The sequence below is a fragment of the Miscanthus floridulus genome, unplaced genomic scaffold (assembly GCF_019320115.1).
Source record: "Miscanthus floridulus cultivar M001 unplaced genomic scaffold, ASM1932011v1 fs_289_3, whole genome shotgun sequence".
Lineage (NCBI taxonomy): Eukaryota > Viridiplantae > Streptophyta > Magnoliopsida > Poales > Poaceae > Miscanthus > Miscanthus floridulus.
Genome location: NW_027096523.1, coordinates 14,744 through 32,113, shown reverse-complemented (window position 1 = coordinate 32,113; position 17,370 = coordinate 14,744). Strand labels below are relative to the sequence as shown.

At 44.1% G+C, this 17,370-nt stretch overlaps 1 protein-coding gene and 1 long non-coding RNA gene across 2 annotated transcripts; both read right to left on the bottom strand.

The window, feature by feature from the left end:
• Positions 1–12,752: 12,752 nt before the first annotated feature.
• On the bottom strand, positions 12,753–13,821 carry LOC136531140 (putative F-box protein At5g38810). The gene is made up of 2 exons (XM_066523850.1): positions 13,298–13,821; positions 12,753–13,254 (listed from the first exon to the last, which is right to left on the bottom strand). The coding sequence occupies exons 1-2, from the start codon at positions 13,819–13,821 to the stop codon at positions 12,753–12,755; spliced, it is 1,026 nt and encodes a 341-aa protein (XP_066379947.1).
• A 1,378-nt stretch (positions 13,822–15,199) lies between these two features.
• LOC136531141 (uncharacterized) lies at positions 15,200–16,130 on the bottom strand. The gene is made up of 2 exons (XR_010777968.1): positions 15,855–16,130; positions 15,200–15,601 (listed from the first exon to the last, which is right to left on the bottom strand). It is a non-coding gene; the product is annotated as an uncharacterized lncRNA (long non-coding RNA).
• Positions 16,131–17,370: the final 1,240 nt, after the last annotated feature.

Genomic DNA, 17,370 nt, shown 5'->3' with positions numbered 1-17,370 from the left:
CTTCATTTCTACTTAGCTTCAGCTAGAATAAGAATGGGAGTGAGTGAGGAAAGAGTTGGAGAAGTGCCGGGGCTGTCAGCAACCTCTCTTAGTGTACTCGCTACACTTAGCGGAACTATGTCGGAGCTAGCAACTCCTCCGCTTGTACCTCTGTGAGCGTCTTACTACTTGGAGTAAGAAGTTCATGTTTAACTTTGGTGTCGATTTCTTAAGAAGCTACCTTTGTTCATTATAAACATGTGGGTTCGTTGTCCGTCCTTGTGGCGAGTACTCTAGTAGAAGGGCCCTGATAAAGATGGATAACCCTTGCATGCACGCTAGAGTAATAGTCGATAGCGTAGATGTGGTGTCTAGGCTAGAAGCTATCTTCATTGGACTCGTTCCCCACGGTTGAGGGGTAGGCGGCAGGTGGTGATAGCCATGTTCGTCCCTCGTATTCCCCTACGTCCGGGTTCAACATAGAGCTACAGGCCGGAGGTACTTGACAGACCAGGTATAAGCCGGTGCCCAAAACAAGTCTATAGTATCAAAGTTATCGTCGTTTAGGATATCTAACCTTACAAAAAACTCACTACCTAAGCTACCTCTCACTTATTTTCTTTAGGTGAACTAGTTAAGAGACTCACACATCCGTTCCTTTTGGAAAATACGATACCCTGAATACTTCCGGGTGAAGTGCTACAACGGAGTATCTGTGCGCTTGTGAATTCCTCTACTTTCGCTAAGGAACACCAACAATAATTTCTAGCGCCGTTGCTGGGGAACGGTTGTCGTTTTTGTCTTCAAACCTAGTCCACCTGTGTATCTTTTATTTTGCCTTTCTTTTCCTTTTTATTCTTTTCCAATGGAGCACCAAACAATTCATCAACTTTTTGCCCCCAAGGGCGAGTTCTTAGAGCCACCACAATCCTCGAAGCCAATCACAACTTCTAGCTATGAAATCTGCCCTAGCTTTATAGCCATGGTTTGGGAACAAACCTTCTCGGGGATCGATTATGAAAATCCTTACCATCACCTTAGGGAATTTGAGCAACTCTATGCTTGCCTGACCATTTCAGGCATGTCACAAGACATATTTCGGTGTAAGTTGTTTCCTTTCTCACTTGATGAGAGGGCGAAACAATGGTACACCCATAACGTAGGGAAGGTAGCTGGCGATTGGGAAGAACTAAGGAATAGATTTTGTCTCGTATTCTTCCCTATATCTCTAATTGCTACCCTACGACAAGAGATCCTCAATTTCCAACAAAAGGAGAAGGAAACCATAGGTGCAGCCTGGGACCGATTTTCAATCCTAACACATTCCAGCCCAGACATGTCTATACCCAACCATGTGTTATTACAACATTTTTGGTTAGGGCTTAGCATGGAGTCTGCCCTACAACTTGACATAACTACCGGAGGTTCATTCACGCACAAAACCATTGAGGAAGGAGAAGCCCTCTTAGACCGAATTCTAGAGAACACTCCTCCCTAAGAACCCCTCCGTGGGGAACCTGTGTTAAGTCATGAGGAAGTCTCTTCGTCTAAGGCCGGACATACACCTTCCACCTTTCGAGGATGTCCTTTTCCAAGATTTTGGAAATACTTCAAATTATTCTTGTCAGAAGAGGCCACCAGTCCCTATCACCCCTTTGGACCCAGTAGACAAAGAATTCCTTAAAGAGTCCATTAGGGAGTTGACCGCCATTATGAGCAAAGAATGGGTAGAAGAAGTGGAGTTTTTGTCTAAAGCAATTCAGATTCACACCCCCTCTCTATTCATTCAATGCAACATTCATGACAACATGGTGGGTGTGCGCTATAATCCAACTGTTGGGGCAAACATAATGTCTACATCTTTCGCATCCGCTTACTTCTGTAATGAACCTCTTGTTCCAATAAACAATTCACTTAGGATTGCTCCACATTCTAATTTGAAAGGACTTGGGCTCCTACATAATATAACAATATATCATGGTAAAATCAAAATGGTTCTTGATTTCCATATATTCGACACCAAAGATTTTGACATCATGATAGGTCACCCCCTAGAAAAACTTTTTACTGAACCACCCAAAATAGGGGAGTTGGATGTTAAGCTAGGGAGAGACACTTTCGCAATTCCTATCACTCGAGCTAAAAACTCCGTGGCAGACACTCTCCCCTACCATGAACTGCCCAAGGAAGTCATGTCGGTATCACCATTCGAATCTCCTGAGTCGTCCTGAGAAAAAGATGCTAATCTCTTTATAGAAGAAGAGGACGACCTAGGCGAAACCATTGTCCTTCCTCAAGAGGAAGCACCGACATGACCTCCCGTTGAACTTAAACCCCTACCCGCTGGCCTGCCTTATGCTTTCTTGAATGGCAACAAAGAAGCTCCGGTAATCATAAGTGACAAGCTTACTGATGAGGAGATGGCCAAACTCATCGCCATCTAAGAAAAACAAAGGTCAGTTTTCAAGTATTCACTCCAAGATCTTGAGGAGATAAGTCCAATGCTTTGCACCCATCGTATCCCAATTGACCCTACATGCAGACCATCACGCGAACACCAACGTAGGCTCAATAATACAATGCGGGGAGGCATGAAGAAGGAAGTCCTAAAACTTCTTCACGCCCGGATTATCTATCATGTGCCTCATAGCGACTAGGTCAGCCCCATCCAAGTGGTGCCCAAGAAAGGGGGTGTGACGGTCGTAGGGAACAACAAGAACAAACTAATCCCACAACAAACCATCACAGGGTGGAGGGTGTGTATAGATTACCAAAAACTCAACGCGACAACAATGAAAGATCACTTCCCACTGCCCTTCATCGATGAGATGTTAGAGCAGTTGGCGAAGCACTCTTTCTTTTGTTTTCTAGATGGGTATTCGGGGTATCACCAAATTATTATCCACCCCGACAATCAAAGCAAGACTACATTCACATGCCCATATGGAACATATGCATATAGACGAAAGTCTTTTGGGTTGTGTAATGCACCGGCCTCTTTCCAAAGGTGCATGATGTCAATTTTTTCAGACATGATAGAAGAAATTGTGTAGGTTTTTATGGATGATTTTTCAGTGTATGGAAAAACCTTTGACCATTGTCTAGAGAATTTAGACAAAGTCTTGTAGTGATGTCAGGAAAAAGATTTAGTACTAAATTGAGGAAAATGCCAATTCATGGTTTGAGAGGGAATCGTTCTTGGACACTTAGTGTTTGAGAGGGGGATTGAGCTTGATAAAGCAAAAATTGAAGTCATAGAACAGCTAACACCCCCTGTGAACGTAAAAGGAATCCGCAGCTTTTTAGGACATGCAGGTTTTTACAAACATTTTATTAAAGACTTTTCACAAATCTCTAGACCATTGACGAACCTACTAGCTAAGGATGTACCATTTGAGTTCACTGATGAGTGCTTAAACGCTTTCCATCCACTCAAGAAAGCACTCATCTCAGCACCAATCATCTAACCACTCAATTGGTTGCTGCCATTTGAAATAATGTGTGATGCTAGTGATTATGCCGTTGGTGCGGTCCTTGGACAAACCAAAGATAAAAAGCATCATGCAATTGCCTATGCTAGCAAAACACTGATAGGAGCACAACTTAATTATGCTACAACTAAAAAAGAGCTTCATGCAGTTGTTTTTGCTATTGATAAATTCAGATCTTAATTAGTGGGAGCAAAAATAATTGTTTACACCGATCATGCTGCACTTAAATACCTGCTCACTAAGAAAGTTGCAAATCCACGCCTCATAAGATGGATTCACTTGCTCCAAGAATTTGACCAAGAAATAAAAGATAAAACTGGAAGAGAGAATACTGTTACAGATCATCTATCGCGTATGCCAGTCACTGACATACAGGAACTTCCAATTAATGACTTCCTACGCGACGACATGCTGCTGAGGGTGACGATATGTTCCGATGGCTTGCTGAGAAGGTGCGTGCCGACAGTGGAGGGGGTACAAATCATCGAAAAGTGCCATGCAGCTCCGTATAGAGGCCACTACGGAGTATTCCGCACTCAAGCCCAAATTTGGCAATGCAGGTTCTTCTAGCCAATGATGTACGAAGACACCAAAGAATTCATCTGAAGGTGTCGGAAATGCCAGCTGCAATGTGCCATAACTTCTCGCAATGCAATGCCCCTCCACTACAACCTTCAAATAGAAATATTTGATATGTGGGACATTGACTTCATGGGCCCATTTCAAAAGTCCCAAGATTGCCAGTATATCCTCATCGCCGTTGACTGTGTCAAAGTGGGTGGAAGCATTGCCATGCAGAGTAGCCGACGCCAAGCACGCCCGAAGGATGTTCTATGAAGTGGTCTTCCCTCACTTTAGAACACCAAAAATGGTTATAAGCGATGGTGAATCTCACTTCATCGATAAAATCTTCAGAGCCTTCCTAAGGGAGCTTGGGGCCAAGCACAACGTCACCACCTAGTATCATCTGCAATCCAGTGGCCAAGCAGAGACTTCGAACAAGTAAATCAAAAATATCCTGCAAAAGACGGTCAACGAAATGGGGAAGGGGTGGAAGAACAAGCTTCCTGATGCACTCTGGGCATACAGGACAGCTTACAAAACCCCCAATGGGATGTCGTAGTTCCAACTCGTCTATGAAAAAGCTGCCACTTACCAGTTGAGCTTGAGCACCGAGCTCACTGGCAATAGAGAACTAGAACATGGACGTAAAACTAGCTGGCAAGAACCGACAAAAATAAATCTCCGAGCTAGAAGAAGGGCATGAGAAAGCTTACCACAGTGCCAGACTTTACAAAGAAAGGACCAAGAAATGGCACGACCCCTGAATCCAATAAAAAGAATTCAAGGAGGGAGACAAGGTCCTGCTATTCAACTCCCGAGTCAAGCTTTTCGGTAAAGTTAAGCTACATAGCAATTGGGAAGGACCATTCACTGTTGTCAACTCATGGCGCGATCACCATCTAGACAATGACGATAACACTTTTAAAGTTAATGGTCAAAGATTGAAAATTTTCCTAGAACATTCTCATAATATTAACCAAGAAATGGATGAAATAGACTTAATATCTTTTAACAAATTCATTGCAAGTCTTGGATAACCTCGTATGACCGAGTGCGTCATGATCATCTAGATTTTTGCACTGAAATATCCTTCCCCCGCGCAGTTGCTGAGCCTATATAAAAGCACCATGAGCTTTCCTTGATCCCACACCAAAGCATTCCTCCCCATCTCATAGCATTAGTCCTAAGCCATCCTAGTTGAGCCATGGCCAACCAAGCACTTGCTTTGTACACCGGCTCTAACTCCACCTTCAAATTAGAAGAGATTCCGCAGCCTGTCAACCCAACACCTGAAAACACCTATGTGAGAGAAGAAGAAGCGTTGTTACGATCGCTCCGCTTGCTGTCATGCCTCCACTCCTCAGCAGGGCGAGTGGAGGCACAAGTGTGCGGTCCACGGCTAGGACCAAGGCGCCACAAGCTGACATCCAGCCTAGGCAGGCGCCCCCTTCAAGGTCGGCCTTAGAGGCCAATAACCTCAAGCGCAAAACTCCAGAAAGTGCTACAAAAAGCGTCCATGTAACGCCTTCAGGTAACACCGTTTATAGCTGTAGCTACACTATAGTGGGGGTTCAAAAAGCCGACAACGGGTGTGGGAAGGGGCTGATCGCAAACCAGGGAGAGGCAAAGGGCCGGCAACCCCCGTCCAAGAGTCTATCTCGAAAGAGATAGCCAGTTCATCATCGAAGCCCCTTAGATTTAATAGGACCTACAAGCCTCCGATTTTAAAATCATGTGCTATCTTTGAGAAGGACAAAGAGCCTGCACTTCCTGAAGACCCCCAAATCACCTCACCGAAAGACCAGATCAAAAACCTTCGCGAGGACGTTAGATTCCTCAGGGGCCAGTTAGATGATAGCAAGATTATGGTCAAAGGCCTAGAGCACCAATTGGACATCTACATCTTTAGCTTTGGGCGTAGACTAGCCAAGGTGGCAAGAGATGCAGGGGTAGAGCACGCTCTTGATTAGGCGCATGTTTTATTTTTTCCTTAAGCGCATGTTCTATTTTTTAGTTCTTTCATTCCAATCATTTTTAATTTTCGATCATGTAATGCTCCTCTTATTTGAAGATTGAATAAAAATTTCATTTAGAATTATTTGTCTACACTTGTCTTTTGGACTCTTTTTTGTCAAATGTAAAATAAAGTCAGGTACAAGTGTGGGGGAGGCGCCGCAGTCACCTCAAATTCGCACAGATAAACAGCACACGCAAAAAATATGGTCTGTGCAATTCTCTCTCGCTCTATTTTAGTAATAAGAATTCTAACTAAACTCAAACATAATAAAGTGATGCTCCATCTCCATATCTTCCTATGATTAAGGGTTTGTATACTTTTTATTCCCTGCTAATATTCCTAAAAACTTGTGAACACTTATAATAGGGAACCCATTTTATCTAAGTAATTGACGAATGAGCTATAGTAGCATGATATAACACTTACTCATTACAGCAAAGCGCTTGGGAATTATTTAACAAAAATAAAATTCAAAATAGCATGTTTCTTGAATGACATACAAATACCAACCAAGGCCATATATGTTCATAGATGATAAAAATCTTCCACATATTCCTCTTACTTTGTATTGAGTTTCGTCAAGTTTTGTGACCCCTGATGAGAGATGTTTCGTGCTCCCAAGGTCAAAACGCATGTACACGCCACATAAAGCAGCTATTCCTACACCGAGAATACGCTAAAACATGTTTCCATCACCAGTAAATAAATACTCCATGCCCTAAAATATGATCTCCCTAGCATACTTCTAGAAAGAGACAAAAAGGCTATGCAAAAAGAATTGAGAAAAAAAATGGGACACATAAAGGTCCCAAAGTATTGAAAAAAAGAGAAAAAAAATATAGGGACACATGAAGGTCCCAAAAGCATTAAAAATGATGAGCACATGAAGGCTCATAGAAATATATATATATGCTAGCCATGTCTACAAATAAAAAGCTAGGAAAGGAGATCATATCAAATAAAGGAGTGTAGTTCCACCAAAAATTCACACACTTGCACTATTTTGATATAAGAGTATGACGCTTCCCTCTAGTGAGATCCAGGATTTGACTTTACAACATATGCAAGGTAAGTGTGCCTCACAATATTCATCCCTACCTAAAGCTCCATATAAGCTATTTAGAAGTAGGATGATCAAAAGAGAAGGCAAAATTGCCTTGGTAAGGAACCACTTACAAATGTGAGTGAGTTGAGCGAATCATTCAAGAAATAAAAACTACTTTTATGTTTTCGAAAATCATACAAAAACCCAAGTTTCTAAGCATGAATAGAGTAAGGAGATTTGAATCCAAGGTATTCCGTTTTTCAATTACCCAAGATATTTTGGTAGACACTTGGAAGTTCGCAAGTTATGGTGAAGCTTCGAATAACCTGTATACAGACTCCAAAATCCAGGGGATGAACCTACTTAGTCCTTAAACTTTACTTGAGGACTCGTAATCCAACCGCCAACATATAAACAAAATGAACAAATGTAAACACCAAAACATAGAATTAGGGATTTTGACTTACACTTTCCATAAGTTTTGGTACAAGCATGTTTTGCAGGTCACAAACCTAAATGCATGGAGAAATTCAATGAAAGGCACTTTCCGACGCTAATTTGCACAAAGGAGCAACAAAGGCGCCCATCAACTCAACTCAACCGGGGCAAAGCACCACTAGGGAGCGATCCAGCTCTAGCCCAAAGCCTGCCACGCGAAGGCGGTGGCCAACGGCTGTAGTCAAGGGGCTGCCGACCCTAGGGAGCGGGCAACCCCTTGTGGGCGCCTCCCTGCCTGTCCTTGCTCTAGCGGTGGCATGCCTCCATGCTGAGGCGGTGCAGCCCTATCCTCACGCCAAGACTAGCTTGAAGCACTGCCATCCTCCCTGTATAAATAGAGGGGTAGAGCTCCCATCTAGAGGACACATGAGCAAAGAAGAGAGGGAGAGCTTCTTTCCTACTTAGCTTCAGCTAGAATAAGAGTGGGAGTGAGTGAGGAAAGAGTTGGAGAAGTGTCGGGCTACCGGCAACCACCCTTAGTGTACTCGCTACACTTAGCGGAAGCATGTCGGAGCTAGCAACTCCTTCGCTTGTACCTCTGCGAGTGTCTTACTACTTGGAGTAAGAAGTTCATGTTTAACTTTGGTGTCGATTTCTTAAGAAAGCTACCTTTGTTCATTATAAACTTGTGGGTTCGTCGTCCATCCTTGTGGCGGGTACTCTAGTAGAAGGGCCCTGATAGAGACGGATAATCGTTGCATGAACTCTAGATTAATAGTCGATAGCGTAGACGTGGTGTCTAGGCTAGAAGCTATCTTCGTTTGCCTCATTAACCATGGTTGAGGGGTGGGCGGCAGGTGGTGACAACCCTGTCCGTCCCTCGTATTCCCCCACATCCGGGTTCAATGTAGTGCTATAGGCCAGAGGTACCTGGTAGACCAGGTATAAGCCGGTGCCCAAAACAAGTGTATAGTGTCAAAGTTATCTTCGCTTAGGATATCTACCCTTAGAAAAACCTCACAACCCAAGGTACCTCTCACTTGTTTTCTTTAGGTGAACTAGTTAAGAGACTCACATCTGTTAATTTGGGAAAATACGATACATTGAATACTTCCGGTTGAAGTGCTACAACGGTGTATCCGTGCGCTTGCAGATTCCTCTGCTTTCGCTAAGAAACACCAACAGTCGTGTGGCCTCTGCCTCCAGCCCCCATGCCCGCGCTAGGCAGCCACGGTTTGATCTCTGCTTGTCTCTTTTTCCCCAAAAAACATGGTGAGTAACCGCGGAAAGAAAAAAACCTCGCATGAATGCACGACTTCCACTACTGCGTCTCCACCCCTTCTTCCCTAGCGCTCCTCTCCCGGTGTTTGGCCTGCACCTTAGCTGGGGGCGTAGCTGGCTAGGCCTCCGCCATGGCCGGGCCCATGGTTGGGGCGTAGCCCGACAGGCTACGGTCACAGCTAGCCCTACGTGTATCTTCCACCTCGACAAACAGTGGCCTCTACCCTTGTGGCATAGGGTGCGACCCTAACTGGAAACCCTAAACCTAGCCCGCGCCACCGCGACGACAGTGGCGGTTTCGGATATGGAGTCCAGCTAAAGCGACGAGGCCTCGACGTGCGCATAAGTCTACTTCACCACAAGCTCATCGAGGGTCATGTCCTCTGCTTCGGTGGGGGCGAGCATGTGGCGCCTACATGCCTTGCCAAGAAGTGGTGTGGGCTGAGGTCACCCAGCTTGCAGTAAAGGGGTGTCACCTTATACAGGAGGACAGGCTGCTTATCCGGTACACAACCTCAGACCTCACAATCTCATGGTGGCCTTCACTTCTAACAATCTATAGTGTAGATATAAATATAAGTGTTGTTTTCCACTCTGACGGACCAAGATTCTAAGGGTTCCATGTAGAGTCAACTACCTGCCTGGTTTTGGCCCGGCCCATGGTCTGCTTGAGGACATGAGACAAGGTGGCGTGTACTCCAAGACATGATGGACTAACCTAGTCGGATTACATGGAAAGTTAGCTTTTGTAATAGAGTTAGAATTCTTCTGCTATAATCGACTACGACTAGATCTATGTGCCCTCCCTGTGGACTATATAAAGAGAGGCAGGAACACACCCCCTTGTACAACACATCATACAATACAATCCAACATAAGGCATCACGGCAAACTGGACGTTAGGTATTATGCTATCCTTGCGGCCAGAACCACTATAAATCGTTGTCTTTGCGTTTACCATCGAGTTCTACACCCTTCAATCATTGTCTCGGGTAACCCCATGACGTGTTGCCGGTCGTCAAGCACATATACACTGATATTTTTTTTCGAGACCCAGTTACAGACGCAGACGCTCATATACATGAGCGCACACTCACTCCTATGAATGCATGCATGCACGCCCTACCTCTATGAACACCTCTGAAGAACTGAGTTGGACCGGCAAACCTCGAGATTGACGAAGTCACCACAGACGCCTCGCTGTCGATGGGCACGTCGCCTACCACTAAATCCTAGAATAAATCTAGGAAAATATGAGTACCCGTGTCATGGTGGGGACTTGATCCCGGATCGGCAGGTTCCACCACAAAGAACCCAACCAGCTCAGTTCGCATTTTCCACTCACACTTGGTTCTTGATATTCATCAAACATCATAAGATTGTGTTCAATAAAAAACAAATAATGCACTCAGCCGTTCTGATTGCTTCTCTCTCTTTTTTCCGTTCCCAATTTAGGTACTATTAATTCATTTGGGTCAGTTGTCGTTGAGGCAAAGTACTGACTTTATGGAACTCTTAACTCTTACAAATTATGCCTTCAGTCTGCCAGAAAGTTTTGCTCACTTTTGTAGAGATTTACTTACTAGTTACTTTTACATGATATTATCTTGGGGAAATGTGACTCAGACAGCTGCAACATTGGAGATCCTCGTGGGTTTGCTCCAAATATTTCCATGAAAGTGAGAAACTAATTTACTATTTTCTGATATCACACATTTCTTGTGTTCTCAATTGGGGACCTATATATGAATTTCAATATGCCATATCTATTTCCTTGTTTGGATCCACCCCAACTAACATTTAGCTATCTAATTGCTAGAGCTAAAATTTAACCAACTAAAGATTAGCTAGCTAAATTTTAGCTACGTGTGTTTGAATCCTTTAGCTAATTAAAAACCTTGACATACTACCCCTCATTAATTCCATTATTGTTTAGCTAGCTAAACTTTAGCTGGGGGTGTTTGGATCCTCTAGGTAAACTTTAGCTGGGGTAGTTCGGTCATTGAGGCCTTGTAGCTGGTTTTAGCTGGGACGAAACAACTAAAGGGATTGTGTACATTTTAGCCTCTACCTAAAGTTTAGCTGGGTTTAACTATGGGCTGTTTGGATCCACCATAGCTAAATTTAGCTAGCTAAAGTTTAGTTGTCGAATCGAAACAGGGCCTATGATGGTTATTTATTGATGTTCAACATATCTGAAGGCCTAGATCTTGTTATTGGCAATTGATGTTGCTCCTACTCATTTTTGTGTAGGTAAGTAGAAAAGCAATGCATTGCCTATGCATTGACTATGTAAATGTTCAAAAATAATTAATCTTGTCTTCCACTCAATTTATGTTTTTAGACTTTACTACATAACCGTTTATGACATCCTTTTTAAATCTACCGTAGAAAATTCACCCCACCAAATGGCTCTAATATGCACTATGGCATCTAAGCTGTGTATATTATGTAGCATATCACGTTTTCATGCCACCTGTAAAACATAGGATAATTGCATTGTTGACAAGTGTGGAAAACATATTCTTTTGCCACATGTGGTCCTAATTGTGCCAGCGAGACAAAACCACCATGGGGTACATAAACATTTTGGAGGTCAGGGAAGACCTGGTTTTGCAGGCAACCCATCGTGAACAGATAGAATACCTGGTTTTGCCGGTCAGGGAATGAAGTAGGCATATACGACCAAATGTGAATGGTTTAGAAGTTCCAATAATCTAAAAAGCAGATGAATTTTAATTTAAAATCTACAAGTGATTTTGAGGTATAAGTCCAATTAAAATGAGTTCTTCATCATTTATTCTATCAACATTAAATTTGGATTGACTTTAGAAATACGATGTAGTCATCTTTTCAGTTTTTAAAAGAGGAGAAAATGAATGAAATTTTGAAGCATGGCAACATTAAAACCGAAGAAGCACATGTCCTATAGCTGCGGGTCAGGCTCACATGCGGGAGAATAGCGAGTGAGTTCCCAGCGGCAACTAAGTCTATATACGGGTTTGTGGGCTAGCCCACTTGCATCCCCATACTGGAGTCTCAATTTGTTAGGCTACAGCTAAAAAAGCGATGCCATATGTGCCGGAGATAATCATATTAGAGCATCTCCTAGAGATCATCTAATTTGTTTTGTAAAGCTAAATATGGCTATTATTAAAAAAAACGTCTCCAACAGATTGGCTAAACTGCTCTTCAAATTTAGTCGCTCGCCATCCCGAAAATTTCGCTTGCGATATTTGGATAGCCAGCATCGCTCGCCATCGCAGTTTCCCCGCGGTCGGCAGCTCCTTCCCGCGTGTGGTGTCCTGCGTTCGGCGGCTCCTTCCCACGTGTCACGCCCTTGCCGGCGGCGAACGCCGATGATAATGAGCGCGTCTACGATCTGGACGCCGCTCTCACAAAAGCAGGAAGGGAAGTCCCTCACGACTCGCTCGGTCAGATTCTCGTGGAACATCTGGCGTGCGGCCGCCTGCATGGATTACAAAAGGGAGTAATGCCGCTCTACACATCTCACCGCATTCATCCACGAATTCTCGTTCAGTGTGCATTGAACCTTGTTATCTGTAATCTGCAATGTGCCGCCTCAATGGCAGCAACGAGGAGGTGGGTTGAGGAGGCATGTTGATGTGCTTGTGCCTGTGCCTTTGCTCGTGAGGTGGGTCATGAGCACCAAGGAATCTGACTGACCAGGAGGAGAGCGTAGAGGAGGTAGATGCCTTGCGGAGGGAAGTGCAGCGCCTGCTATGTTCAACGTGGACCTTCAGCACCAACAGGAAGCCGAGCTGGTGCACACTGAATTTAACAAAACTTTCCTTTATCACACATTAGTTCTATATATCATCGGACTTGGTCCACACTGAATGATTAACTCATTGCACACACAAATATGGTTCTTACATATATTTGATTCCTTCCATGTGGTTTCTACGGTTATTTGTCATGATAGGAGGCTTCCAGTGTACAAGACCAATGTATCACTTGCTGTGTCCATGTACTTTGTAAACGTCTTTGTGCTAGGGTTGTAGAACACAAGAAAAACTCGACGTTGATAGCTGACCTTGTTTTCCTCGCTCACCAGCAATAATACTCTGCCATCATCCAAGGCCCCCAATTGCTTAGTCAATCCCCACGTTCTGGGCATCTGTATGGTATACTCCTTGACCCAAACACTTTTGTTCAAATCAATCAAAAGCCATATGTTGGCATAGCTGTGGTCATCATTGCGTAGACAATGAACCACACCCAAGGTTCCTTTGAGCTTGGTAAGGGTAACTTGCCATGTTTCGGCTTTGACCCCGAATGTCGGGCCATTGATTATCTTCCACTCTTCGCCCTCGAGGTCGAAGGCTGCTATGCGGTTGGAGCCTGAATTCCCAACTGCATAATGCTCGTTGAGGCCGAGGCGAGGCATGAAGTAGACGATGCCATTGACCTTTGCCCTTTTTTTTAGAGTGCCAGGTGGTAAGGAAAGGGGGGGCCGACCTTTGCCTCCATGTCAGTGGCTGTGCGCCGCCCTCCACGATCGTAGCAACCTTGCAGATCTGGGACGGTAAAGCATCTTCGAGGCGATTGTCCATGCCGATAGTCCACGCACGCCCGGCAGCCGGATCGATGTAGGCATTATTGGCACAGATGAGGTCGATCCGCGTGGTGGCCTGCTGCAGCACTCCCAAGACATTAGTGCCGTCGTGCTTGTCCAGCACTCGCACCTCGAACACCCTGATGACGTTGCCTTCCATGTCCATCACCCGCACCTTCGTCGGCCACCAGGCCCCATAGAAAACGCCGACGACGTATGGACTGGCGTGGGACCTCTGCACGGCGACGAAGGCCGGGTCGGAGATGAGGGCGCGCCAGGCCTTGCACACGCACCGGAACCGGCAGAGGGCCTTCGCCGGCACCAAGGCGACCACATCGAAGACGATGTCCTCCGGCAGAGACACGCCGCCGTCATGTTTCTTTTTCTGGGAATAACCGCCGTCATGTTTCTCGCCCTCACGAACCATCTGCGTGCTCAGGCAGCAGTGGGAATTGTTTTATTTTCCAAGATATGTACTCCTATATATATGATTACAGTCCGGGGTCCAATCATGCAGCAAATGACGGAGAAACTACGGACCCAGCTAACAAAAATAACTGTTGTAATACAGGACGTGTAAAAGTACAGTTCTCGGAAAGTTAATTACCGCACCGTACATAGAAGCTTTTAGATATTATATGTTCGTGTCCGTGCGTTGCTACGGGATAGCTAACATTTTATACTAAAAACACACGGATCGCACGATAAGATAATAATACTATAAAATTAAATACCAATGTTAAAGTGACATTTAATCCAAAAAGCAAAATTTGTGAAATTAACACAATCACGTAGAGCACGGCATCGTACGCTCACAAAACCCTATTGTATAGACATTTACATGATGTGGCTAAGATAATATTTTATATTGGCAGGAACAAATCTCCGATATCCATTTCTTTCATGCACCAATAAATGCACGAATAAGTTCCGCCGCATCTCCATACCATCCTATACACAGGTTAGAGTATATATGTAAATATTAGTCCCACCGTATGGGTAATACTGCGTGTCTTAAAAAATCTCTCTGAAAACCTTAAAATAAAGTATGTTGTGCTCACCGTATAAATATGTGTGACTTTATCTATTCCACGCAGACATATATTGTAGAATAGGTTATCCACTTAAGTGTTTGTGTCAAGATCCAGCATCAGCAATATATAGAAATAGTTAAATCATAGATATTATTATTACAAGCGACGATGACTCTAAGTTAGTTGAGTGACCGTGCGTTGCAATGGGACAAATAATACCACCAAACGTCTAGTAGCCAATCTAAAATCAAGATGTCACAAATCTATTTTGCATGTCCCAAATTTAACAGCTTGTCCCAAATTCATCGGACCTCCAAACAAAACATGTTGGTAATCAAACGGATTCGTTTCGGCAAGATCTACAGAACCACGGTCTCTGATTGTCCATACGACTTATGGTTCAAAAAGTTATTTTTTTCTTCTCTTTACTCTACTCAGCCAGCATATTATTTTTTTATAAATTCTAGGGTATTACAACGCCAAATTAAGAAAAATCTGATTTAGGCATTCAGAAGTAATGCCAAGATGATACAAGTTTTGTGCCTGATATAGTCCACATTAAACTACCGGATAGTACATAGAATCTCAGTCCAGATCAGGCAATATTTTTTTCTACCATCGGTCTACTTCATTTTCCAGGAGTTCATAGGAAACAAATTATTTCCATAGCCTGCAAATATTATACGTTAGGACTTCAATTTATTTCATCGTTCATGTTATTTTCCAAACAAAAAAAGATGTAGTAGATGCAAGTCATATTATGTAAACATATAGTCACAAACCATTTTCTATTAGAATATCACGGTTATCATGCCAACGCCAAAATATCACCCCTACACTCGATTGCTTTTTTTAATCTATAAATTGTATACTTATATTGAGCAAATTAATTCTATAACAGGATGTGCCATCAAAATGTCAGAATGGGATCCGTGGCAACTGATGCATAGGACAAAAAGAATACGTGGACAATTCCACAAGCAGTACATGAGGCAAACAGGCCTGGTGGAGGCATCTAGGAGGAAGAACGGACCATCTCCCCCCTTCACTGGGCATGAGGCACCTTTCAGAGTTTGAGATTTCAGAGGCCTTTGCATTGCTCCCTCAGTAATCCACCATTACACTTCAAGACCTCCATATGATCAATCCGCCTGTGCGCTGCTGATCAATACACTATAAAGGCAAATACAACAAAATTTCAAGTACAGTAATATACTATGACAGCTGGTGGAGAGAATTTAAATTAGCTATTTTTAACGCTCTTCTAAAACAGCAACAAAGATGGTCAAATGACCCAAGGACCATCTATTGTATTCGACAACGAAACTTCTTCTGAACCACCCGTGTGCCTTCTGCCTTGAACCCGACCAGGAAGATGAACAGTATGGTTTCAACAGATCACGAATAGTAGGAAGGGAGGGAAAACCTGGATTGAAACATAGGCGGTGCACGATCTGTTGATGTTGCCTCTCCACTATAGCGGCGAGGAGGAAGTCAAGCCCGGCGGCGTTGAGGACGAGGAAGCGGGTCGGCGCGGACAAGGCGACGGCGTGTGCGACAGGCAACGTCGAGGACGAGTGACGAGGAGGTGAGGGCGGTGCGCAAGGGCAAGTGCGAGGGCACTGCGCATGAGGGTGAGGACATGCGGTGTGCATAGGGAGGACGGTTGCTTAACTGGCAGTGCGAGATGATCGTCGCGTGATGTAATCCTTGCGTGATTCCTGAGGGCGCTGATGGCAGGATTGACCGGATAAATCAATCAATCAAAATAGTAGTTTCCTTCTTGATCTTGCATGCACACCATTGGCTCACAGGCATGCAAGGCAATGAACTTCGGTTCTTTTGCATGAGATCTTGCCCGTGATTGTCGCGTGGCGGAGGGAGACTGGATCGCAAGGAGGCAGACCGACGAGGCAAGGCTGCGGGAACACAGCTGGCAAGACTATGGGCCCACGTTGGAATGTCGCACCAAAAAGTATCCATGCTTTGTTCTTTTTAGTTGTGGGAGATAGAGAATCATGCCCATGCGTTGCAACGGGAGGTAAATTTTTTAACGTCAATACAAAGATCCTGTTTGGAACCGAGGTGGGTGACCGCGCGGTAGGGATGAAAACGGTACGGATATTTTCCGACCGTATTCGAAACCGAATCCGTTTAGAGGGGTTGAGATGTCCGTATCCGAGTCCGGATATCCAACATCCGATACCGTATCCGTATCCGAATACTCAAATCGCATATTTATGATGTCGATATCCAATCGTATCCTATCCGACATAGTTGACACTATCCGTATTCGAATCCAAATCCGGACAGAAATATAAAAACAAATGTAATATCGGTGATATCCGTCCGTATCCGATCCGTTTTCATCCCTACCGCGTGGTGTGGTGGACGAGCCGCGGTGTGAAGAATATCGAGGTTGCAGTTCATACCTGCGGTGGATGAGAGAGTGGCGGCGGTCAGAAGAATCGAGGCGACCGCAGGACGTTTGGCAGGCTTTTGTTCCATGGTTGCGGTAGACGATAGAGAATCTAATTTTAATCAGTTCCAAACAGGGCTAAAGAGAAGCGCTAGTTCAGCATAGCAATCGCCATTGAAGCTTCATATTGCATTCAAGTACAAACATGCACGTTATGGGACTTGGAACATACATTCAAGAACAAACTTCATATTACATCTATCTTAATAGCTGAGCATATAGCTTAAATGCAATAAATAGAAAATGCCATATGCTCACCACTTTTACAAGAATGCAACTAACACTAGTACACAGGACATTACTGGCGGTTCTGAACCTATTTTCACTGGTGTTTTTACAAATTGCCAGTGTAAAAGACCAATAAAAATCACGAACTTCACAGGGGTCTTCTAGATAACTGCCACTTTAAATATTTACACCACTAAAACTCGATTTACACCGGCTATTATCATAAGAGAACTGC

Coding starts and splice junctions, on each gene's coding strand:
- LOC136531140 (XM_066523850.1), bottom strand. CDS start 13,821: ATGGTTCGTGAGGGCGAGAAACATGACGGCGGTTATTCCCAGAAAAAG. Junction 13,255..13,297: donor CCACTGACATGGAGGCAAAG/GTCGGCCCCCCC, acceptor TCTAAAAAAAAG/GGCAAAGGTCAATGGCATCG.